General features: G+C 38.4%; 1 protein-coding gene across 2 annotated transcripts in view; it reads left to right on the top strand.

The window, feature by feature from the left end:
- Positions 1 to 25908, top strand: part of RECK (reversion inducing cysteine rich protein with kazal motifs) — an 81092-nt gene that overhangs the window by 31650 nt on the left and 23534 nt on the right. For both annotated transcript variants that reach the window (XM_058694924.1, XM_058694925.1), the window contains 9 exons: positions 2673 to 2706; positions 5265 to 5462; positions 7361 to 7628; positions 10064 to 10243; positions 15984 to 16196; positions 17852 to 17988; positions 19931 to 20071; positions 21487 to 21675; positions 24653 to 24775. In XM_058694924.1, coding sequence (XP_058550907.1) covers positions 2673 to 2706; positions 5265 to 5462; positions 7361 to 7628; positions 10064 to 10243; positions 15984 to 16196; positions 17852 to 17988; positions 19931 to 20071; positions 21487 to 21675; positions 24653 to 24775 — 1483 coding nt within the window. The remainder of the gene's footprint in view (positions 1 to 2672; positions 2707 to 5264; positions 5463 to 7360; positions 7629 to 10063; positions 10244 to 15983; positions 16197 to 17851; positions 17989 to 19930; positions 20072 to 21486; positions 21676 to 24652; positions 24776 to 25908) is intronic.

The raw sequence follows: 25908 nt of genomic DNA, 5'->3' as shown, positions 1-25908 counted from the left end.
AAGGTTAAGAATCCTTTATTAAAGAGAGGGATATGATCAGAGTTTGAAATCCTGAGTATGAAGTAAGCAACAGAGAATTGATGAATTCTTCAAAAACTGATATATTTAAATGAAGGACCATTCTTTAAAACCTTAAAATTAATAAAGATAAAAATAGAGATGTAAAAATGGCATCAATACCAAAGGTACTGCCGTGTTGAAATATGAATGTTTTTAGTTTGATAAATTAAGGTAAATCTATCCTTGAAAGGTCTATCAATGAACATTAAGAGAAATGAGAGGTGATTAGGGAACATTTCTGAAGACTGGTTGTGCCATGGAGGGAGACAGTTGTGCCCTCCTACATCAGGGGTTGGCAAACTTTTTCTGTAAAGGGTCAGATCTCAAATATTTCAGGCTTGCAGTTTGTGTGGCCTCTGTCTGTTCAACTCTACCATTGTAGTATCAAGTAGCCATATACAGTATGTAAACAAATGGGTGTGACTGTTCCAATAAAACTTCATTTACAAAAGTAGGCAGCAGGCAAGATTTGGCCTGTGTGCCATAGTCTGCCAACCCATTTGTGGGTAAAAGCTAGAGTTCTCCTTTTTAGGCCTCCATCACTGGCTTTGGTCAAATAAGGGGTTGAATTAGGTGATCGCTGACATTTTTCAGGTTTTGTGTCCTTCCTTTAGTATCTCTCTAAAGTGAAGTGATCTACACGTCAACTCAGTGATACTTCTTTTATTTGGAAGGTCAAATTTCCAAAATTCCAGCTTGAACAAATTTGGAAGTCTTTAGAACAGGGTGTCCGAACCTTGGCACTATTGATATTTTGGGCTGTTGTTTGTTATTGTTGTCAGGGAGCTGCCATGCGCACCGTAGGATGTTTACAGCATCTCTGGACTCCTCTACCCATTAGATCCCAATAGCACATGCTGCTCCTCCAGTTATGACAACGAAAAATGTCTCCAGATACTGCCAAATGTCCCCTGAGAAGCAAATCACCCTTAGTTGAGAACCACTGCTCTGGAGACTTGTGTGAGTAATTGGAAGAATATCAAAACTGGAGACCAGGCCATGCGACTCAGGATGGCCACCAAGATAATAAATGTACGCCTTCAAGTACAAGGTCAAGACAGCCAAGCCCAAAAGAACAACCAGTTTATTAGAAAAAGAAAGACAATGAGAATCAAAGGGGGCTGGAAAGTCAGTAGCAGATTGCTTTTTAATATTGATTTAGATCATTTTATGGAAAGTGTTCCTAAAACCACGACCAAAATAGATGGCTATCTGTAACAGGCAGTTGAAAAGTCAAACAAAGAAAAATAGATGAAGAGAGATCTAGAAATGAGTATTAAAGAACACCAAGAATGTTTATTTTCACCCCTCATATTGCTTGATGAGAGCCCTAGCAGAAAGAAGTCATACGATCCAATTCATTAGCCCTTATCTGTGAGGCCTGGGTTTTTGTTTTGTTTTTGTTTTAAATGGATAGAGTATGGTTTATTTCTACAGTAGAATATTATTTAGTGGAGAAAATGAATGTAGTACAGCTTCACACAACTGCATAGATGGATCCTTGAAGGTAGATTTTAAATGTCAGTAAAGCTGGTCCTTTTAAAAGTCCAGATCACATAGCCGGCTTATGGTTTAGCTACAACTAAAAGCCAAAGTCATCTCTATTCAACTGTAAGAGCACTTGATTTCCATCTACCTTTTATTTATGCCTATATTATTTCTTTTAGGAATTCATTCTTTTACTTGTAAGAGATATTAATCATAGCCCGTAAGCTCTAAATATCCAAATGGCTTTGAACAAGGAGTTTTTTGTTTTCGTCTTGTTTTACCTCTTATTTTTCTTACGGTGACTTTAACATAGTGTGATATTTTCTGAACAGTGATCTAAGAACTCTAGAAATACTAATTCTATTCTCATTATCTGCTTTTGACTTGCTCTGTAACCTGGGGCAGTTTCCCCTCTGATGAGGAAACGGTTTGTTCATCTTTAAAATGGTAGAGAGATACCCCAACATCCCAGGGTGACTACGTAAGAATCATCTTTTTATTTTTTATTTTAATTCTAGTAAAATTAACAAACAGTGTTAATATTAGTTTCAGGAGTACAATATAGTGATTCAATAATTACATAAGAATAATCTTGGAAGCCTTAATATGTAGATTTCTGTGGTTCATTCCCAGATTCCGATTCTGTAAGTGTAGAGTAAGGCCTAGGAAGCCCAGGTGATTCTAGTGCATGGCCATGTTTGAGAACAATTAGGGATGCTCTCTAAGCACGTTTCAACTCTAAAATGCAGCAGTTACATGAAATCTCTGTTTCCCTAAATACCTTTTATTATATTATCTTCTGGGAGCCCTTTTATATACTGCAAGAGATAATTGAGATTAATACATTGTAGGTTACCCCCACATACACAGGTACAGCTTTACATAAACATGGTTTGCTATAACATGATCAGCTTATGGCTCAGGATGAGGATCTTGACCCCCAGTATGTGTTAGATGGTGGTTTCTTTTTTCACCAGGATGCCATCTCAGTTTCTTCATCTTCAGCTTTGGATTTGGAGAAGAATTAAATAGTTTGATATTCTGATTTCCATGTAACCATAAAGTGGAATAAAATTAGAAATTCTGCGTGGTGGTTAATTTGTTTGTTTTTCTTTAATTTGCAGAATGCTCTTTTCAGTTGCATTAGCAGAAATGAAAGTAAGTATTTTGTCAATGGTTATATGAGCAGTCCAAGGAGCAAAAACAGTTTACAGAATATGATTTAGCTGTTATAAATATTGCCAAGACCTGGCATTATGATGTGGGCTGTTAGTAAGCTGCCTAAAAGCCCATCAGTGTTCTCATAGGCTCTTTCCTCTAGGGTGTCCAGGCCATTCATGAATTATGACAATTGCCATGTCTTAAATGCAGATTTGCAAAGCAGATACTGCTGTTAGATGGGAATATCATGCTCCCCTTGAATAAATAGGATTACTTACAGAAATTAAGCATTCCCAGGTCATACAATGTAGCACTTGCTGAAGGCTTCCTCTCAGTTCACTCAGCAGATGTTTACTGACTGCTTGCTCTGTGCAGACATACATGCACGTGAGGACACAATCTGTGCACAAAAAAACTCTAGAACATGGAAGATATGGGATAGTGGCACTGATAAAATTGCTGCAAGAGTTCAGAGGAAGGAGGGATCACATCCTGCCAGGGTTTAAAAAAAAATTTTTTTTTCCAATATATGAAATTTATTGTCAAGTTGGTTTCCATACAACACCCAGTGCTCATCCCAAAAGGTGCCCTCCTCAATACCCATCCCCCCACCCTCCCCTCCCTCCCACCCCCATCAACCCTCAGTTTGTTCTCAGTTTAAAAAAAAAAAAATTTTTTTTATGTTTATTTACCTTTGAGACAGAGTGCCAGCGGGGGTGGGGTAGAGAGAGAGGGGGACACAATCCCCCAGAGCAGGCTTCAGGCTCTGAGCTGTCGGCACAGAGCCCAACGCGGGGCTCAAACGAGCCGAGCCATGAGATCATGACCCAAGCCGAAATCAGCCGCCCAACCGACTGAGCCACCCAGGCACCCCCTGCCAGGGTTTTAGAGGTGGCTTCATGGAGTTGGTAGCTGAGCTGGGCCTTGAAGGATGGACAAGATATGAACAGTGCAGATGGGAAGAAGGGCATCACAGGTAAAGGGAGTAGTGAGAGCGGTTACAGCTGGGAAAACACAGCTGAGGAACAGAAGAGTTGTTTGGATTAGTTTGGCAGTTTGGTTTATCAAAGTATAATAAGAAACGTTAGCTGGCTGCACTTTATCTTCTAACCCTTGCAAACTAGGGCTTAATTCACAGTTTCCCAGATAGTGTCGCACATAATCTTTGTCCTCCCACACTAGTGAGGAAGCCAGCCTCACGGAGGAATCAGAAGATGGGCATCCTTGGCTTATTCTCACTTATCTCTTCTGTCCTCAGTATTCCCCCATCCCTCAGTTTATCCTCACTAAGGTTAACAGTGATAAATGTAGCCATTAATTATTCTTTGTGTTGAAATTGAACAGTTCAGCAGTGAGCACAGTAAGTAGTAATTACAAGTTAAAAACAGGTGGCACAGTAATTATGAAATTGTTTCCTGGTGTAGGAAACCAAGGCCTATCCTGCATCAGTTCAGCCCTAGTTTAATTTGTGTATAGTTTTATCATTGTCATCATTTCTGGAAGTTGCTTGGATTCCCTGCTCATTCCCTGGTCTGTGGAATTCACCAGAAACCTGATTCTCTTTCCCCCACGACCTCTAATAATTATCAGAGATTTCCTACCTGCCTTTCTCTTACCTGTTTTCCTGCCATATCTCCACCTTGGTTCCCTTAAGCCCTCCACAGACCCCCTAACCTCTCCTGTGAGGGTCTCTTTTTCTTCTCCAGTTTAAATCCCACATCTGTACCCCTAGCCACACATCCAGCTCTCCCCAGATACCTGAGATAGTTCCTCCTTGATTTCTAAAAATACATAAATCCATAAATGTATTTCAAATGCGGGGTTTACTTTTCAGTATTAAAGCAGCTCACATCAGTTGTGAGGTAAAGACTGTTTCAACTTAGGCATGTTCTTGGAGATGTTCAAATGGAACAGAACTTTTGAGATTTCTTTCAAGATACACAGTTATATAACTGTCAAATTTATGAAATGAGCCTGATATCTCTTAGTTTTTACTGGTCCTATTTTATAAACCCCCCCGGAGGGGTCTTGTTTTATTTTGGCTTTGTTTGCCTTGCTTTGTTTATAAATCTCCACGAGTCTAACATGGAAAGAAGTTGTGCCCGCGGTTCTCAGCATGGGCAGTCTTAGCATTTTTGGAGACAGCTTTGGTGCTGTGAGAATGCCCTGTACATTGCAGAGTAAACAGCCCTGGTCCCCATACACTAAATATTAGCAGTAGCTCCCCAAGTCATCATGAAAGCCAAAAATACTTCCACGTGTCTCCATAGTCTCCCACAGGGGTGTGCTGCTCCTGCCGAGACTCGACTATACAGATTCTAAGTTGACAAATAAGACTTCCTTGTACCAGTGAGCACCTGAATGTCCTATTCCGAAATGTCTTATTTGGAGTATACTATCCTGAAAGTAGTGCTGATTTAAAGTAATTGTCTTCTGTGGCATGGTTTTATTCTCCAATTCAAAAAGTTGCGAATTGTTCTATCAATATTATGATGCTTTATGGTTACCAAATAGCTGTTTCCATTCCAACAACCTCTCCTTTTTTCCCCCCTCAGTGGGCTCAGTTTGTTGCAGTTATGCAGGCCATCACACAAACTGCCGAGAATACTGTCAAGCCATCTTTCGAACAGACTCTTCTCCTGGCCCATCTCAGATCAAAGCAGTGGAAAACTATTGTGCCTCTATTAGTCCACAATTAATACACTGTGTGAACAATTACACCCAATCTTATCCAATGAGGAACCCAACAGATAGTAAGTAAAATTGATATATTTCTCTTGTTTCAATCTTTGGTAAAATAATTTGTAAAAAGGAAGTAAATTCTTGTAGATATCTGTAGTCTCGGTCATTTGGGAAACACCAGACTTCCTTTGGTGTTTAGATTTGGCAGATTGGATATTATGGTCACAGCTGAAAGGTACCAAGGAAGATAGAGCTGTCAATGGTATGAGGAAGCAAGCACTCTTTGTTTCTGAGGATGGGAGAATTCATTGGTATGGATATTTTGATGGGAAATTGAGAATATCAAATGACCATACCTTTTAATCTAGGAATCCCATTTCTTAGAATTTCTCCTTCAAGAAAACTCATAAATTTGCAAAAATATATCTACGCACGTCAAAGATGTTTGCTACAACACTGATGGTAATGGAGAAAAATTAGAAATAACTCAAATACCCATCAATAGGGTATTGATTAAAATTGATGACATAAATTATATATCTGTATAATAAAAATACTATGTAATCCAAATAAAAAAGTATGTTTATATAGAAAGTCCAAGACATAATAAAAAAAAAAGCAAGTTGTAGAACTAACTGTATAATATGGTTAGTTATATACCTATTCTACATTATGTGTTTTTGTGATGCTTGAATTTTTATGGTGAGCAGTTATTACTTTTATAATAAAAGCATCATAAAAATGAGAAGAAATCCTGATACTTTTGAAAATCAGGGCCTCCTAATGAACCTGCACCTTACGGGTCTTCAAAGTCTCAGCTTTGTACATCCTATAATCCATCTTCTTTATTTAGAGATGAACAAACTTTAAACAATTGACTAACTAACCAAACTGACAAAAGACAAGATTTATAAGCTGGATGCCAGTGTTTTGATTTCTACTGGGATACTGAAAGACTTGTTTTTGTAAACTCAGAAGCAGTGCTATGTGCCCTGTGAGTCCAGCATCTAAAGGAGAGCTCTAAAGCTTACGACGTACTGTGGTGTGGCTGTATGGTGAATATCAGAGGATGAAGCATTTGCCACAAATGATCTTCATTCATTTTAAAGGCAGAGTTATAGAAATTGACATTTAGGCTATACAGAGGTGCTGCTGGAGCTAAGGTGGTAGCAGCTCAAAGTATAAACAAACAAACAAAAACAAAAACCAGCAAGATGTTTTAAGGGTAGAAGAACAACCATCTCAAATGTCTATACTGATACATAGGAAATCTGGAAAAGAAAGCTGTAAGAAGGTATGCCTGAATACGTTTCTTAAAAAGTCAAAGACACCTGAGAAAACTACTTCAAAGAACCCCTTCTGAAATCTGTAATCTGATTGGAAGTGCTTTTATTTTCTGATTCTTTGTAGAAAATTAAAAGCAGAAGGAAACTGACATTTTGTCACAGTTTGCTATTGTATTATTTAAATTACAACTTAGATTGATTAACTTGTATAGATATCTAAGAGCTTTATATCCCAGAATGTCATGAAATATGGTGTTCGTGGTTTTTGCTATTGAAATTATTCCTCTCTCACTCTGCCAAGAACGTAATCCCTTTTAGGCAGTTGTTTCTAGGGTGAAATAATTCCAGTTTAATGTATAGTACCTTTTCCAGGAACTTAAGATACTTTACATGTAAGGGCTTCTCAGGTGGAAGACGAGATGACCTTTCATTTATGTAGAATTGATGCCAAAGATCCCATGACTGGGACAGTGGTGAATTCTGGAAATAGATAGCTAGTCCACGTAGGTATCTATTTGCTATGCTGCAAAGTAATGGAGGGAAAATTCGGTAGGCCCTGTGTACTGCAGATATTGACATGTGATTGAGTGGTATTGTTTCCAGTACACCACCATGTTCGTCTGTTCTGAGCAGCGTGTGACATAAAATCAGCTAATTAAGCCACATGTATCCTGAAAACGTAGGTTTATATTGCTGTGACAGAGCTGAAGACCATGCTTGCCAAAATGCCTGCAAGAGAATTCTGATGTCTAAGAAAACAGAAATGGAGATTGTTGATGGCCTCATCGAGGGTTGTAAAACTCAGCCTTTGCCTCAGGATCCTCTTTGGCAGTGTTTTCTCGAAAGCTCACAATCTGTTCACCCTGGAGTCACTCTACATCCTCCTCCCTCTACGGGCCTTGATGGGGCTAAATTGCATTGTTGTTCTAAAGCAAACACTTCAACATGTAGGTCAGTATCTCATTTTCCTTTATTAAAACCAGTAGAAAATAGCATTTTAATTCGTGATTTTAAGTGCTAGCAAATGAATGTTATATTCTCGCAGGAGTTGAGAAGATATAAACTCAGGAGTTGAGAAGATACAAACTCTTTCATCTAGCAAATATTTATTGAGTGTTGTTTATAGAAAACATTGTTTTTGAACAGCAAGTGCTAAAAGAACTGTGTTTGGGGGTATAGAGGATTAGCATTGGCAGGATAATAAATATTTAAAGATGGTGCAATTTGGATTCTACCCTCAAGGCTATCATCAAGTAAGCTTACAGTTTAGAAGATGTTTTGATCTGACGTCTAAGGCATATTTCTCTTTGTTAAATTATGAAACTTTGAACATTAACCAACCTTTTGCATATATTGGTGAATGATCTGGATTGGCACTCATACACAAAGGTAGATAGCAGTGTATTAGCATTCATTTGGATGATACACTTAGGGATAAAAAATTAACGCAAATATAAGATGGAAGAAACAATCTAGAGACAAGAATAAATGGAGATTACTAAGGTCGTGGTAGAACACCGGTGAAATAGAAGTTTGCTTTATTAGGGAGATTTTAGGTGAAAAAGAAGTATATATTACTAGAACATCCTGAAATTAATATCATCTACCAGGAATGAAACAGTCTTTTCTGTGGTTTCTAAATGGAATGGACCTTTAGCAAAAATTGTGCCTAGAGTAGCTCATCAAACTTTACCAAAGATATTTTAAAAAACTGGAAAATATCCAAAGAAAATTAACAGAAGATCTTAAAGAGAAGTTAATTTGGTCCTGTAATTAAGGAAATTGGATTGCACTAATAAATATATTTATGAGAGGGATGCTGAGTAATTCCTTGAATGTCTTTAAAAGAGTTTATGCCCTAAAGCCATTGGAGATTGGAATCTCTGTGTTATCCTAGAAGAACTTCACTGAAAAACACTTTGCCCTGCCTTACCTTGATGTACGGTTTTGTGGTTTATTTCCATCTTATTTCCTCTTCGTGAAACATTATGATTGTATCACCTTATGATGTCAGTTTATGACATCTTATGGTGTCAGTTTGTGTAATTCTTGCTTATATATAGAAAACTAATTCTGCGATGTTATTAAACAGTCTATCCAAGGTCATAGAGAAAGTTAAGGGCTAGAGAAAGGACTGGTTCCCAGCTCAAAGTACCTAATATAACTTGATCCCACCTTCTTTATCTCTATGATGTATAAGCTCCATTGAGAGCAGGGACCCGTCTCTCTTATTTACCACTGAATATCCAGTGCCTTGAACAGGGTCTAACACAAAATAGGCACTCAGTAAAAATCAGTAGAATGAATGAACAAACTTATAAAAGTAAAGACATCCTCCTCAAAGGTTTAATAATGAGAGTCAAATAAAATGTGGCAGGAGTGGAGAATTTTTTTTTTTTTTTAAACTTTTTTTTTTTTTAACATTTTATTTATTCTTGAGACAGGGAGAGACAGAGCATGAACAGGGGAGGGTCAGAGAGAGGGAGACACAGAATCTGAAACAGGCCCCAGGCTCCTCTGAGCTGTCAGCACAGAGCCTGACGCGGGGCTGGAACTCACGAACCGTGAGATCACGACCTGAGCCGAAGTCGGCCGCTTAACCGACTGAGCCACCCGGGCGCCCCAGGAGTGGAGAATTTTTACTTAATGACTTTGTATTTTGGTAGTATTAAATTTTATATTATGTTTTTTTACATTTTTATTACATTTATAAATTTTAAAAATTAAACTAATTTGAAGGCACTTGAGAAATGGTGCTAATATTATTTTAGTTATATGCATGTAGTCAAGTTGCTTTGTAATCATCAAGTACTACAAATAAGATTGTCATGTATTAACTACAATAGTATATAGAAGCTTTGGAATTCATAAGCCTTTACATGTAGACTATCTGGGTGTATCTTAAGGAAGATAAATGACTTTGGGATAATTTTTCAGGGAGAAACTAGTGAACCCTAAGTCTGTAAAGCTTCTTAGGTCTGAGGACCTTGTCACAGTTTTACTACACAGTTTTACTTTATTTATAGGAAGTAAATAAATATAAATATAGGGGAATATATCTTTGTGGAGGAAAAACTGTATGCCTTATCTTACGTGAAAGGTAAAAGAGGGATCAGAAATGCAAGAGATAATTATGCCAAGAATAAAGATGTACAAATATAATTAAACATTACCTTTAGCACTGAGCTTTGTAGCAACCATGGCATAAAGGAAAGAGATGGGTAATAAAAGAAGGCTAACATTTTCATGGAAAAGTTCTGCTTATGGCTCTAAATTCTAGGGGATAAATTTTAGTCTTTTGTTTTTTGTACTTTTTTCTTGTTCATATTCTAAACTATGTATTCACTTGGCTCACCTGTGTTTCTATATTTGTGCCTTTGTTTTAGGGAACTGTGCACTAAACTTTATAGCATGAGCTGGGGCAATACACAGAGTTGGCAAGAGTTTGATCGCTTTTGTGAATACAATCCAGTGGAAGTGTCCATGTTGACCTGTTTAGCAGATGTTCGGGAACCTTGCCAGTTGGGCTGTAGAAATCTTACTTACTGTACTAATTTTAACAACAGGTAGGAGCAAATTATTATACATGGAATAGAAGTATTTTATCATTAATTATCTTGTTTTTAAGTAATTGAAAAGACCACTTTACTCTCATTTTTACTTGGATGCTAAGTTAAAAGGAAGTAGCATTTCTTTATTTCATCTTTAAATGCTATATAACTCATCTGATACATCACCTCTAAGAAAGGAAGCACTTCAAGACTAGACTAGACTAGACTAGAGATACTTAAAGCATCTAGAGTTCAAAGAATCTTCTCTGCCTTCAGTCTACCAATCTTACCCACTCCCTTCTACTACAAAACCAGTAGAAGCAATTTATTGAAGAATAAATCACTGTGAACAATTTGGCCATCCAAATGCCCTCTTGTGAACAGTTTACTTTGAAGGACCTCCAGGGTGGTTGAAGGTCTCACTCAGTGAATTCCCTATTTCATGCAAAAATGTTTTCTTACCTACTTGTATTTTCTTGGGTATCAAGTATGGTCAGAAAAACAAGGGCCCGAAACTGAATGGCTGAACAAGCAGTGAAGAAAACAAAAAGGCATCCAAAAGCCTAGAGAACATCATATCAGAGAAGCCAGAGAGAGTTTCTAAACAAGAGGGAGCTGGTTCTGTGAGCTGCAGCCTGGAGATCAGGAGGGCAAAGAGGAAAAAAGTCAATCATTTGGGCCAGAAGAAGGTTCAAACTAACACAAATCCCATTCTTTTAAAAGTATTCAGAATATTATTTTGAATAAGAAAATTGAGATATCTTTACAGCTGGTAATAGAGTGTTAGCCAATAAGGACTTGGCTTAGAGATTGAGGAAATTTGAAATCTATGAAATGTTTAAATTTAAACTTAGACACATAGTTCTAGCTTGTGGGGATGGTGGAGTAGTTTGTATCAGACTAATACTTCTACAAGTACCAATTGTGAACTCTGTACAAAATATTAAAAAACTATTGTTTTGAAGTCATTAGAGAAGGACCAAAAGCAGGAGGGGTAGAAACCACACTGCATGAGAGCCACATATCCAGTTTTCCCTTCATGGGCACTCTCTGTCTCCTTGCCTGGCATAAAGAGTTCATGCAAAAAGCAGCAGTCTTGGGCAGAGGAGTTGGAGATCAGAGCTTGGGACTGCTGGGAGTAGAAGACCCCAGAAAAGTGGGAACCACAAAAGGAGATGCCCCAAAATCTCCAAACAAACTCTCCTTAAATCCTTGAATTTAACAAAGTCACAGGATACAAGGTTAACATACGAAAGCCAATTATAGGGGCGCTTGGTGGCTCAGTCGGTTGAACGTCCGACTTCAGCTCAGGTCATGATCTCGCAATTTGTGGGTTCCAGCCCTGCGTCGGGCTCTGTGCTGACAGCACGGAGCCTGGAGCCTGCTGCAGATCCTCTGTCCCCCTCTCTCCCTGCCCCTCCCCTACTCGCTCTCTCTCAAAAATAAACATTTAAGAAAAAAAAGCCAATTGTATTCCTGTATGTTAACAACAAACAACTGGAAAATGAAATTTATTTTAAAAATACAAATTCATACAATTGCATCAAAAAACATGAAATACTTAGGATAAATTTGACAAAAAAATATGTAGGAACTATACATTGAAAACCAGAAAACTTTGCAGAAAGAAATTAAAGACAGTAAATAAATGGAGAGAGCTACCATGTTCATGGATTAGAAAGACTCAATATTGTTGTTAATTCTCCTGAAACTGACCTCTAGATTCAGTGCAATCCCAATCAAAATTCCAACAGGCTTTTTTTTTTTAATTTTTTAAATATTTTTTTTTAACGTTTATTTATGTTTGAGAGAGAGACAGAGTGCTAGCAGGGGAGAAGCAGAAAGAGAGAGAGACACAGAATCTGAGGCAGGCTCCAGGCTCTGAGCTGTTAGCACAGAGCCTGACATGGGGCTCATACTCGTGAACCGAAAGATCATGACCTGAGCCGATGTCAGATGCTTAACCGACTGAGCCACCCAGGTGCCCCCCAAGAGGCTTTTTAAAATAGAAATTTCCGGGCTAATTCTGAAATTCAAATGAAAATACGAAGGACCTAGAATAGCTAAAAGAAATTTCAAAAAAATAACAGATTTGGAGAGCTTATAGTACCTGACTTCAAGACTTATTATAAAGCAACAAAAATTAAAGCAATGTAAATTGGCATAAGTTTGGGCAAATAGATCAGTAGGACAAAACAGAGAATCAAGAATAGACTCACACACAGTAAATTGATTTTCAACCAAGGCAGCCAGGCAATTCAATGCAAAGAGAAACATCTCTTCAACAAACAATGCTGGAACAGTTGAATATGTTTATGAGAAAAAAAAGAACCTCAACCTCTATCTTACACTGTACACAAAAATTAATTTAAGATGGGGTCATAGAACACAATATAAAAGCTGAAAATACAAAGTTTCTAAAAGAAAACATAGGAGATTATCTTAATCTGGCTGCAGGCAAAGATTTTATAGACAGGAGACAAAATATACCAATTATAATAGAAAAAAATTAATGAGTTAAGGTTCAACTGTAAACACTTGTTCACCAAAACACACCATTTAAAATTTGAAAAGGCAAGCCACAATCTGAGAGAAAATATTCAGTGTATCACATGTACACACTCACACACATTTGACAAAGGACTTGTAACCAAAATATATAAATAACTCCTACAACCTCATAATAAAAAATCAAATAGCCCAATTTGAAAAATGGGCAAAAAAATATCAAGGGTCTTTCAGCAAACAAGACATCAAAATAGCCATTTAAGTATATGAAAAAGTTCTTTGTCACTATTTATGCAAAATGCAAATTAAAACCTCAGTGAGATCCCTCCTCATACCCACTAGAATAGCTAAAATTAAAAGATTAACAGTCGGGGCACCTGGGTGGCTCAGTTGGTTAAGTGTCTGACTTCAGCTCAGGTCATGATCTCACAGTTTGTGAGTTTGAGCCCTGGGTCGGGCTCTGCCCTGTCAGCTTGGAGCCTGGAGCCTGCTTTGGATTGTGTCTCCCTTTCTCTTTGCCCCTACCCTGCTCTCTCGTTCTCTCGCTCTCTCAAAAATAAACATTAAAAAAAAGGGGTTTTTTTGAGTGACAATATGTGAAGCAGGTGGAGCTCTCATACTTCCCTGCTTGGAGTATAAGATGGTTTAAGACCTTTGAAGAGTTTCCTTGCAGTGTCAAGTCCATGACCCAGCAATCCCATTCTAAAGCATTTACCCAAGAGACATGAAAATCTAATTCCAAAAAAGACTTATATAGCAACCTTATTCATAAGAACCCAGAATTTGGGGAAAAATAAATAAAATGTATATCAGGAAGGGAATGAAAACACATGGTGTATCCGAACAATGGAATAGTATACAGCAAGGGAAAAGGCCAAACTACTGATAAACCCCAAAATATGGATGAGTCTTATGTTGAATAAAAAAAGCCCAATACAAAATAAAGGCTTTATGATTCCATATATATGAAATCCAAGAATAGGTAAAAATAATCTATGAGGATAAAGATCAGAAAGTTATTGCCTTTGGAAGAGGAAATTGGCTGGAGGTGGGCATAAGGGAACTCTATGAGGTGATAGAAATATTCTATATCTTGTTTGGGGCTTTGATTACAGGGGTGAATACAATTTTCAAAACTTACTGAACTCTCAAGATCTGTGCATTATATTCTTTGTAACTTACATCCCAATAAAATATTTTAGCTAAATAAAATAAATACTTAAAATTTTAAAATTTTGCTCATCAAAAGACACCAATAAGAAGATGAAAAGGCAGGGGCGCCACAGTTGCTCAGTTGGTTAAGCATCTGACTTTGGCTCATGTCATGATACTGTGGTTTGTGAGGTCAAGCCCTGCATCGGGCTCTGTGCTGGTGGTGCAGACCCTGCTTGGGATCATCTCTCTTTCTCTCTCTCTGCCCCTTCCCCACTTGCATGGTCTCTCTCGCTCTCTTTCAAAATAAATAAATAAACTTTAAAAAAAATTTTACAAAAAGAAAATGGAAAGGCCAACCACAAACTGGAAGAAAGTATTTGTAATACATATATTTGAAGCAGGACTTATATCAGAATATATTAAGAACTCTTATAACTCAATAGTGAAAAGACAACTTTTTCTAAAAAGGGCAAGTAGCTGGAAAGACCCTTCACAGAAGAAGATACCTGAATGGCCAGGAAGTGCATGAAAAGGTGTTTAACGTGACTGGTAATCAGCAAAATGCAATTTTTAAAACTGCATCTACAACTAAAAAGACTGACAAGCATGTAAAGCGGCTGGAACTTTCATATGTTGTGGCTTAAAGTCTAAAATGGTGTGACCACTTTGGAAAATAGTTTGGCAGTTTCTTAGAAAGTTATGACCCCAAATGCTCTTTGTAGGCATGAAGAGACATGAAACCTGGAAACAAAACTTTTTGTCTATAAACAGGTGAATGAATAAACGAGGATTTCTCAAAGTGTGGTCCATGGTCCCCAAGCCCCATGGGATCAAAACTATTTTTATAATAACACTAAGCTGTGATCTGCTTTTTTCACTCTTGGTCTCACAAGAGTGAACAGTGGAGTTTCCCCAGTGCTGTAAGACACATGATGTAATTGGGGTGCCTGGATGGCTCAGTCGGTTAAGTGACCAACTCCTAATTTCGGCACAGGACGTGATCTCACAGTTCATGAGTTCAAGCCCCACATCAGGCTCTGCACTGACGGCGTGGAACCTGCTTGGGATTCTCTCTCTCCTTCTCTCTGTCCCTCCCATATTCTCTCTCTCCCTCCCAAAAATAAATAAATAAACTTAAAAAAAAAAAAGACATGTGATGTAACAACAGATTGAAGTCAAGAAAAGATACGAAAATCCAGCAGTCTTCTATTAAGCCATATATTAAAGAGATTTTCAAAGCTGTGAAATAGTCCTATTCTTCTCACTAATTTTAGTTTTTCTTTGAAAAATATAGTTATGTTTCACAAAAACATTATTTCTTACATGTAATGGGCTTATCCTTTTAAATGAATTAAGACCTACGAATCAAAAGATCTGTTTTGATTTATAATGTCATAGATATTGGTGATTGTAACCCACATAAACAAAAGCTTTTTAAGAATGCAGTAATTTTAAGAGTGTAAATGGGTCCTGAGATCAAAAGTTTGAGAACTACTAGGATAAACAAATTGTGGTACATTTATTAACGGAATGCTACTCAACAGTAAAAGGAAACAACAACTTATGATATACATAACAAAGGTAAATCTAAAAAAATTGTTCAGCCAAAGACACCAGACCCAAAAGAGCATATACAATATGTTTCATTTATATATAAAGTTCTAGATAAGTATGAATGGAGGTGGCCTCTGGGGTATATTCAGTGGGGAGGGCATTGACTAGACAGGGACACAAGGGAGCTTTCTGACATGATGGAAATGCTTTTTTTTTTTGTCTTTTTATAAATTATACCTCAGTTTTTAAAACCTGGACTCATTATTTTGTAATATGAAAGAAATGATACAGTCTAGAGATGATAGTCCCATACAGAGTGTTTAAGTTTTTAACTTTTGTTAAAAAGGAAAGATGCAGTCAAAATCTTAATGTGTCTACATTGAATCTCCATACATGCAAAGCTGATATCCTTTGATACATCATAGGTACTTTCTTTAAAAAAATCAGGTTTTCCTGATGCATTAGTATGTCAGGATTTTACCCATATCTTCTCTCTAGAAAATAATTGCCTCTCGATTCTGGCCTTTTTGCTTTTCAGGCCAACAGAACTTTTTAGGAGTTGTAATGCTCAGTCAGATCAAGGAGCCATGAATGACATGAAGCTGTGGGAGAAAGGAAGCATAAAGATGCCGTTTATCAACATACCTGTTCTTGACATTAAGAAGTGCCAGCCAGAAATGTGGAAAGCAGTAGCTTGTTCACTGCAGATTAAACCTTGTCATAGGAAATCCCGGGGAAGTATTATCTGCAAGTAAGTTTCTCATAATAATGACTCTCCAGTCCTGGTTCAGACCATGATCTGAACCACAGCCTATCTTTAGAGTTTTCCCTCCTACCACTTCGTTTGCCCATCACCCCACATGTCAAGTGCTTTCCTACTTTTTCCTCCTCTGCTTGAATTACTCTTCTGTCTCCACTTGCCCACTGCCTGTGTTTCTTAGCTCCTCTCAAATGCCCATCATTCCTGTGGAACCTTCCCATATTTCACCATCTAATAGTAATTTATCCTTACTACAAATTTTTATAGACCTTTATCTGAACTTATGCAATTTAGTTCCAGAAACTTTAGTGAATACCTTCAATACACAATTCTATTTTTATATTTTATTTTGTATACTTGTCTTTTTTTTTAATGTTTGTTTTTTAAGAGAGAGAGATAGAATGAGAGTGGGGGAGGTGCAAAGAGAGAGACACAGAATCTGAAGCACGCTCCAAGGCTCTGAGCTGTCAGCAAAGAGCCGGACATAGGGTTTGAACTCACCTACCGCAAGATCATGACCTGAGTCAAAGTCAGACGCTTAACCAACTGAGCTACCCAGCCGCCCCTATACTTGTCTTATATTTAGTTAGACTTTTCTCTCCTTGAGTTTATTCTTCTTTGTGCCTCCTTTTTCTTGTCTCCTCTTTCCTCTTTTTCTCCTCTTCAGTGATTAACATAATCCTGACACACAATAGGTGCTCCATAAATGTTTGATGAGTGAAGGAATTAGTGAATGTAGTCATCGAGGCCTGTTTCTAGTAAACATTTTGTGAATGGTTTGCTTAGGAGATCTAGAATGAAGTAAAGAGGAAAGCTGCTATACTGAGTGAAACCAAAAGTATTGGCCACATAGTAATCTATGCCAGCTGATCTTCAATCATCTATTTTTCCAAAAAACTTTGCTGAAGACCAGGTTAATGTCCACCCCCTAAGATGTTGGTGTGCGTCTTGGTGCTCCTTGGAACTTGATGACTGATTGAAGATTATTTCAACCTTAAACAGAATCCAGATCAATTCTCTGGCATGACTTGGGGATCACCTGAGTAAGGGGGAAAGTGAGGGGTAACTTAGGCAACAAGCTAGAGGCAACCAGTGGGAAATTTATAGACTCTTAGTATGGAAAATTTATAGAAAAGGAATCAAATCCCTTTGGAGGACTGAGAAAATTTTAAAGTAGTGTACTTCCAGTTGTTACAGGCCAAACACCTTAATGTTGATAACTAAAAATATATTTAAAAAGAGAAAGGGAGAGAAGGAGGAAGGGAGGGAGGAAAAAGCAAGCAAGCCTAAGGTCCTAAAAGAAAGGATGGATGATTTTGCAAAAAGCCTAGTTTAATTTCCTTTCAAAGAAGGGACAAGTCACATCAATACTAGTAACTGTATGAGTGTAAAATTTGAGCAAGGCCTTTGATCTCAGATAAGAGAAAGCTACAGATGCTTTGATACTATAATACATTGCTTACTACTATGCAACCTCAGGCCTTCTATGACTCCTGTTTTCTTTTGCCGTTACTTTGATCTAACCAATTGTGAAACATTATTATGAAAACTCACCTTCTGGAAACCTTCAGAAACAGGATTGATATTGATTAGACAACATGAGGAGGTTCTTGAACCCCAAATTTGTGTATATTTTTCTTTTTAAGGTCAGATTGTGTGGAGATTCTCAAGAAATGTGGGGACCAGAACAAATTCCCCGAGGACCACACAGCTGAAAGTATTTGTGAGCTTCTGTCACCTACAGATGACCTAGAGAATTGTATACCTTTGGATACATACCTCAGTAAGTACTTTGTTTTTTTAGATTTCAAATACTTCTCCCTTCCATCTCTGCCCTTCATGTTTGCTTTGGATGAACATCTGTCTGTTGAGAATATGTGGTTTAATGATACTATCTCAATGGCAGACTCTTATCTTATTTGCTTGGCCTTTTTGGCCTGAAAAGAATTGTCATCTTAAAATATATAGGCACAAGTGATTATCTTATCAGTCTGAGGAAGTCATAAACTATTATCAATCAGGAATTCTAAGTAGTGAATTTGGGGCCAGCATTCTTAGATATGGGGCCAGCTCCATATCATTGCTGTCTCCTTGCCATGATTTGTCCAGGAAGTGAAATTTTCCCAGGGAATCTTCAGCTTTTTGTCATCAGAATATTAGTGGACCAGAGCCAGGCATTGGCTGAGACTGATCCACCAAATAGGGAGTAAGAAATGATGGTCTGGGTTAGTACATAAAGGTGGAACTTTGTCTATGCTGAAATACTCCTGCCAAGAGCCAAGCCAAGAGCTAGAAGAATAAGTTGGTATCTCATTGAAGGGTCCTGGAGCTGAGCTTCTTGGCAGGAGGTGACCATGTGTCGTGGAAACCAGAGGGATGGTGAGTAGAACCCATAAACACACCAAATGCGATAGTCAGGGTAAGGAAAGTGTCTGTGCTGCCGCCAGGGGGCATTAGTGTCCCGAGCTGGCTGGAAGGCAGACTTGGATCCAGCTCCTAATTTTTTTGTTTTCCTGTGTCAGATAGGACTAAGTTCTACCGCAAATAACAGAAAAACAGATAGACGTAAAAGAAAACCCAGAAATAAGTAGTCCAAGGCTGTTATAGTGGCTCCACCATCCAGAGTCCAGGCTCTTTTGCTTTCCGTGCCTTCGTTAGCGCTTGTTTCCGTCATCAAGGTTACTTCAGGTACTTTATCGTCACAACATGACTCCTGGAACTCTAACCACCATATCCTAGTGTAAGGGAAAACTACCCTCGCTGTAAGGGAAACTGAGAAAGATGATCTTTTTAGCTGTGGGCCCATTGTCATGCTAAGCAAAACTGGAATTCTATTATTTGTGAGCAGGAAGAAAAGAGTATCCAAATCTGTTAGATTTGCAGCTAATGATACCAGCCACACTTTCCTAAAGCCAATAAACTATGTCCCTCAGTCTTTGTGACCAGTATAGCGAAAAAGAGAGCCTTGGCCAGAATCTAGACCTCTGTGACTTCGAACAGATCACTTCTTTCAGCCTCAGCTTTGCTGTTTATAAAAGGATTGGGCTGGATGTGATGAACTCCAAGAACCCTGATACCTTCATTAGCTAACAGTCTGAGTCTGGCCTAAAATCAAGTAAGCAAAACTAATACCTCCACAAGCCTAGACCTTATTAGAGCAGTGAAATATATGTGCAGAAGGAAAAAGGTTAAAGAAATGTTTTTTTTTTTAATTTTAGTACTCTGTTTAAATATTATATGAGACTCTCCCTTAGTCATTATTTCACAAGTTAACAAATATAATCATGGTACAGCATCTATCTTACCATGGTGCATTATTATAGTTTATGGTAAAATGTGCCAAGTTATTCCTCTTAGGCATAAGCACCTGTTTGAACACCTTACCCAAAGTATACCAGTCATTTTCCATCCCTTTATACAACTTATTACCTATCAGTAGGTGCCTTTTTTATTTATACGCACGAAAACACATGTGCACAAGTGTTTAGAATCTTGTCCAGCATATTGTAGGTACCCAATAAATAAACAAGTGAATGAATGTATGTATGTTTATGCTAAATTCACAAATTATCAGAGAATCTGTGTGTTTTAATAGTTTATTAGAATCAGGCCTCACTTTATGCTCATGAGCTCTCCATTTATTAAAGTCATAATTAATTCAGATAATTTACACACCTCTGTTGCCTTTTAGGGTTGGTTAAACTGATCTGTGTTTGGTTTTTCAGGGCCTAGTACTTTGGGTAACATTATAGAAGAGGTCACTCATCCCTGTAACCCAAATCCTTGCCCTGCTAATGAGCTCTGTGAGGTAAACCGGAAGGGGTGTCCATCTGGAGATCCCTGCCTTCCATACTCTTGTGTTCAAGGTAAGAGTAGATGGGTGTGAGTGTAGGGTGGGTATGGATTTGTGCTGCTGGTGTTTCTGTATAGGCATTATCTTTGGAGTGAGGTTGCAATTGACTTTATTTTCAAAATTAGGTTTTTCTATAACATTTGAGGTTTTCCCAATAAACACATGTTAGTTACATAGGCAGGAGAAGACAAATACAAATGTAATTTTCAATTATCATTTAGATTGTGAACTGACTCTCATAATGAGTTGTAGGGTTCTTGGAAACAAAAGAATAAAAAACCTTGAGCCAGTTTTTATAAATTCTCTGCCATGTTGTAACATTTGAGAAAATGTACTGCACGTTGTGATTTTGTCTTTGCTCTGCTTTAGTTATAAGGAGAAATGGCATACTCATTGGGATGTACAGTTATCTCTATAAAGCTTAATGTTTTATTGAGATGCATATGATTTTTTTAAGTTTATTTATTTATTTTGAAGGGGGGAGAGGCAGAGAGAGGGAGAGAGAAACCCCAAGCAGGCTCTGCACTGTCAGCACAGAGCCTAATGTAGGGTTCAATCTTACAAACCTGTGAGATCATGACCTGAGCCGAGATCAAGAGTGGGACACTTAACCAACTGAGCCACCCAGGTGCCCCAAGATGCATATGATTTTAAGACTGATTTTTTTTTTTAAATGCAGGAGGCCTCTTGAATAAAAAAGTGTTTATCCTATAGAATAATTTTGATAGTCTTTATCTCTTTGGGCATCCCTTTAGAGTACAGTCGTGGCAATATTTTGCTGCCCTTTATCTATTTCCCAATTGAAAATGTTTATCATGTTAAAATCACCATTTAAAAATTTCTGTGAAGTTAAAAGGAATAGAATATTGAATTAAATAAGCCTGATGTCTCAAAGGATCATCTATAATATTCGTGTAATACCAGAATATATCAGTAATACAGTCATGATAAATCCTGTTAAAATTGGAAATGTATGGGTTTCCTTAAGCCCAATCAAGTATTCAACTTTTCATTGACTTTAAGGTATGCTGGTATTCCATCGCTAAAAGTTTTCCTGACCAAGAAGAATATTCTAAAAATAATGTACATTTCCATAGTCCATTTTTAAGTATCTGTGGTTTTTAAATATATTTGATAAGCCCAAAGCAATAAAAAAGTACATATCTTATGGCATTTTTGTACTGAACTATAGCTACCTTTGGAGTATAGGTCCTTAATCAGCAGCTTCTCATGGAACATGGAATTTTTCATTTGAGAGAATATGTTTTGGTCAGTAAACCAAACCAATTCTTTAACTTAGTGGAATTTCTATTACATAATCTTTAATAGCCACACAGTACCTGTAAGACTTGTGTAAAGTATATATAATATCATAAAACAATGACATTGAACAATGCCATCTCTCTCAGCTAATTTTTGTTTGTATAGGTTGCAAATTGGGAGAAGCCTCTGATTTCATCGTCCGTCAAGGGACACTAATCCAGGTGCCATCATCTGCAGGGGAAGTTGGTTGTTACAAAATTTGCTCATGTGGACAAAGTGGACTCTTGGAAAACTGTATGGAGATGCACTGTATAGATCTCCAGAAGTCATGTATTGTTGGAGGAAAAAGAAAAAGTGAGTCTTGGACTGTATTTATTTGCTTTTTGTTTTTAATATGAGATTATTTATCTTAATTTTGTAGGATGGACATTGGATAGATTCCCACCAAAGAGTAAGGTCTACACATCAGATCTCCAGGGCAGTATTTTTCAAACTGTATTCTATAGGACACTAGGACTTCTAAGGAACCCTCTTAGGAGCCTCCTCACGAAGAGACTAATGACTAATAATAATTAATTAGTACTTACTGGGCTTTTAGTTGTGTGCCAAGCACTATGCTAAGTCTTGGCCTGTGTTATCTCATGTGAGCCTCCCAATTGCTCTTTGATTTCAGTACTCTTATGAAGAAGCTGCTGCTCAGAGAGATCACCCAGCTAGTCAGTGACCAAAACAGAATTCAGTCCCAGGCCTATCTGACTCCAGAGCCCGTGTACTCCACAGGCAAGGACACAGGTGTGCTCCTTCTCCTCAAGTGTGTGTCTTTAACGGAAGTAAAAGTCAGAGTTTGATGTCATGGAAAGTGAACTGGAGGATGGAAACTACACTGTTGACTAAGCATTGGGAGAGAGCACATTATGAAGTGCCACCCTTTTATATACATACAATGGAATATTACTCAGCCATCAAAAAGATTGGAGTCTTTCCATTTACAATGATGGGGATGGAACTAGAGCATATTATGCTGTGAAATAAGCCAATCAGAGAAAGAAATACCATGAAGTCATTCATATGTGGAATTTTAGAAACCAAAGAGATGAACATAGGGGAAGGAAAAATAAAAACAGAGAGAGACAAACCATAAGAGACTCTTAACAATAGAGAACAAACTGAGGGTTGCTGGAGGGAGATGGGTGGGAGGTGGGCTAAATGGGTGATGGGCATTAAGGAGGGCACTTGTTGTGGCAAACACTGGGTGTTATATGTAAGTGATGAGTCACTAAATTCTATTCCTGAAACAAACACTACACCATATGCTAACTAACTTGAATTTAAGTAAAATCTTGGGGGCACCTGGGTAGTTCAGCCATAAGTGTCCAACTCTTTTTTTTTTATGTTTATTTATTTTTGAGAGAGAGAGAGACAGAGCACAAGTGGGGGAGGGGCAGAGACAGAGAGGGAAACACAGAATCCGAAACAGGTTCCAGGCTCTGAGCTGTCAACACAGAGCCCAATGCAGGGCTAGAACTCGGGAACGAGGAGATCATAACCCGAGCTGAAGTTGGATGCTTAACCGCCTGAGCCACCCAGGCGCCCCTTAAGTGTCCAACTCTCGATTTCGGCTCAGGTCCTGACCTCGCAGTCATGAGATCCAGCCCGCATTGGGCTCCACACTGGGCATGGAGACTGCTTAAGATTCTCTCTCTCCTCTGTCTCCCTCCTCATCTGCCCCTCCCTAATGCTTGCTCCAAATAAATAAATAAAGTCTTGGAAGAAAAAAAAAACACCCTTTGATGCCCTCTCTAAAAGTCTAAGGGTCTTGCTTTCTCACTGCTACTTTAATCATCTTTTGCTTATAGCCCTAACAACTGATATATGACCTTAAAAATTGTGGGGAAAAAAATGCTACTTTTGAGAATGTACTCCCCCACAGCTGTTCACTCTGCTACCCTCATCCTTATCTCCACCCCCATCCCCATCAATCAGAGTAGTTGAGCTTTTATATAACTCCTGGTTTTACTCTTCTGTGTGAGATCTTATTAGAAAGAAGGGTGCTTTTGGCTAAAAAGGCACTGCAAGTGTCTGCCCTAGAACAAGTCAGGTATTCCTTTTTTTTAACTTTATTTTTTTGAGAGAGAGAGAGAGAGAGAGTGAGTGGGGTAGGGGCAGAAAGAAAGGGAGAATGAGAATCCCAAGCAGACTCTACGTTGTCAGCGCAGAGCCTAACTTGGACTCGATCTCACAAACCATCTCACAAATCGACCCAGGCACCCCCAGGTATTCATTTTTTAATCCATATTCTACTTAGCCAAAGTGTAGGGTAGGTACCTTGTATCACAGAATATTTCTGAGGGTAAACATTCCTTCCATAGATTTCCACTGATTAAATGCATATTTTTTACAGAAGAACATACTAGTGCCTTTTGGGGCTAAAATCGCATGAGGGACTGAGGTCATACTGTACATGATCAGATGAGGGAGAATGTGATCCACAGAAGGGAGCAAACCAAGTGGTGCTCTTCAAGGACCTAGTCACTCCTGCCAGGGCATCAGGAGAGTCTTTGATTCAAAGATGGCATCAGGGCTGGTTCAGGAAAGTTGAGCAAAGTTCCAGAAGGAGGAGAGGACCATTTGAGGCAGAAGGGACAGCCAAAAGCATTCTCAGAGAATAGGGAGCCGTCTAGTTAGACTAGCACATTAGGGGTTTGGAGGGATATGGTGGGAGTTAAATATTAAAATATAAATATTACAGATTTAACTCCCCTGTTTGTATATTCAGAAGTGATCTTTCGGGGCGCCTGGGTGGCTCAGTTGATTAAGCGTCCGACTTCAGCTCAGGTCATGATCTCACAGCCCGTGAGTTTGAGCCCCGCGTCAGGCTCTGTGCTGACAGCTCAGAGCCTGGAGCCTGCTTTGGATTCTGTGTCTCCCTCTCTCTCTGCCCCTCCCCTGCTCATGTTCTGTCTCTGTCTCAAAAATAAATAAAAACATTAAAAAAAAAAAAAAAGAAGTGATCTTTCAAGAATTTGTTTTAAATTTTTATTTAGGGGCGCCTGAGTGGCTCAGTCAGTTAAGCGGCCGACTTCGGCTCAGGTCATGATCTCACGGTCCGTGAGTTCGAGCCCCACATCGGGCTCTGTGCTGACAGCTCAGAGCCTGGAGCCTGTTTCATATTCTGTGTCTCCCTCTCTCTGACCCTCACCGGTTCATGCTCTGTCTCTCTCTGTCTCAAAAATAAATGTTAAAAAAAAAAATTTAAACTATTACATTTTTAATTTATGATTTATTTATAAATGCATGAAATAGATCAACATTTTATGTCTCTTTTTCTCAGGTCATGGGACATCCTTTAACATTGACTGCAATATCTGTTCTTGTTTTGCTGGCAATTTGGTGTGTTCTACTCGCCTGTGCCTCAGTGAGCACAGTTCAGAAGATGACCGTCGCACCTTCACAGGTAACCATGGTCACCCAGAACCTATCCCCAGCAGCCATCATCTCTTTGTACCCGTTTCCCTTCAAGGCAGCTTTGATGGTCTTGCCATAACCACAGATGTACCTAGTAAGATAAATACATAATCCGAGAGCAAGGTACTTTTTCTCTCTGGATCTGTTTCCTCTTCTATGAACTGAAGGCATTAAACTAAATGTTTTCTTAGGACCCTTCCAGCTCTAATATTCTTGAATTCCATGAGTCAGAATGAACAGGGCCCATGATTGGGATGGTTTTGGTTAAATGGGACTTTTCTACCTGCCAAAATACCTCATCTCCCCCTACCATTTTGTGTGTGTGTGTGTGTGTGTGTTTTACTGCTAATTTTTTAAAATTAGTTAATTTGTTTATTGTTTAATTTACATTCAAGTTAGTTGGCACATAATGCAACAATGATTTCAGGAGTAATGCCTCTACCATTATGTTATAAAATGTCCATGTATTTTCTAAGTTTATTTCTGTTCTAATGTTTTTCTCATCACCTTCTTCCCTGAACTGCCTTAGCTTACTGGTTCATTAGGTAGAGACCCCTATAAAGCTATAGGTAGAAAAAGAAGAATCCTCCTTCCAATCTAGTGTATAAAATCTAGAATTATGGCATGCCTGGGTGGCTCAGTCGGTTGAGCGTCTGACTTCAGCTCAGGTCATGATCTCACGCTCTGTGAGTTGGAGCCCCATGTTGGGCTCTGTGCTGACAGCTCAGAGCCTGGAGCCTGCTTCAGATTCTGTGTCTCCCTTTCTCTCTGCCCCTCCCCTGCTCATGCTCTGTCTCTCTGTCTCAAAAATAAATAAAAACATTAAAAAAGATTTTTTTTTAATCTAGAATTTAGATGTTTGAAGTCTGGCTTAGGGGATTTCTGGAATGTCAAAGGGTAGTTAATACCGAAAACAAGACAAAGAAAGATTGTAAACTCTTCATGTAGGCTCCTTCCACTCTCATCTCATTAGGGAAGGGGAAGAACAAGAAAGTAACTTGCAAATTATTGTAATTTTGAGACTTAAGCATTTTTATGAACGTCTTGTTGGGCTAGGACAATATCTGAGTCCCAAGAAATGTGGTACACTTTGTGGCCAGTAAAATCTCCTTAGAATCTGCT

Source organism: Neofelis nebulosa, chromosome 12 (assembly GCF_028018385.1).
Source record: "Neofelis nebulosa isolate mNeoNeb1 chromosome 12, mNeoNeb1.pri, whole genome shotgun sequence".
Lineage (NCBI taxonomy): Eukaryota > Metazoa > Chordata > Mammalia > Carnivora > Felidae > Neofelis > Neofelis nebulosa.
The sequence above is the reverse complement of the archived record's forward strand: the minus strand, read 5'-3'. Positions and strand labels throughout refer to the sequence as shown.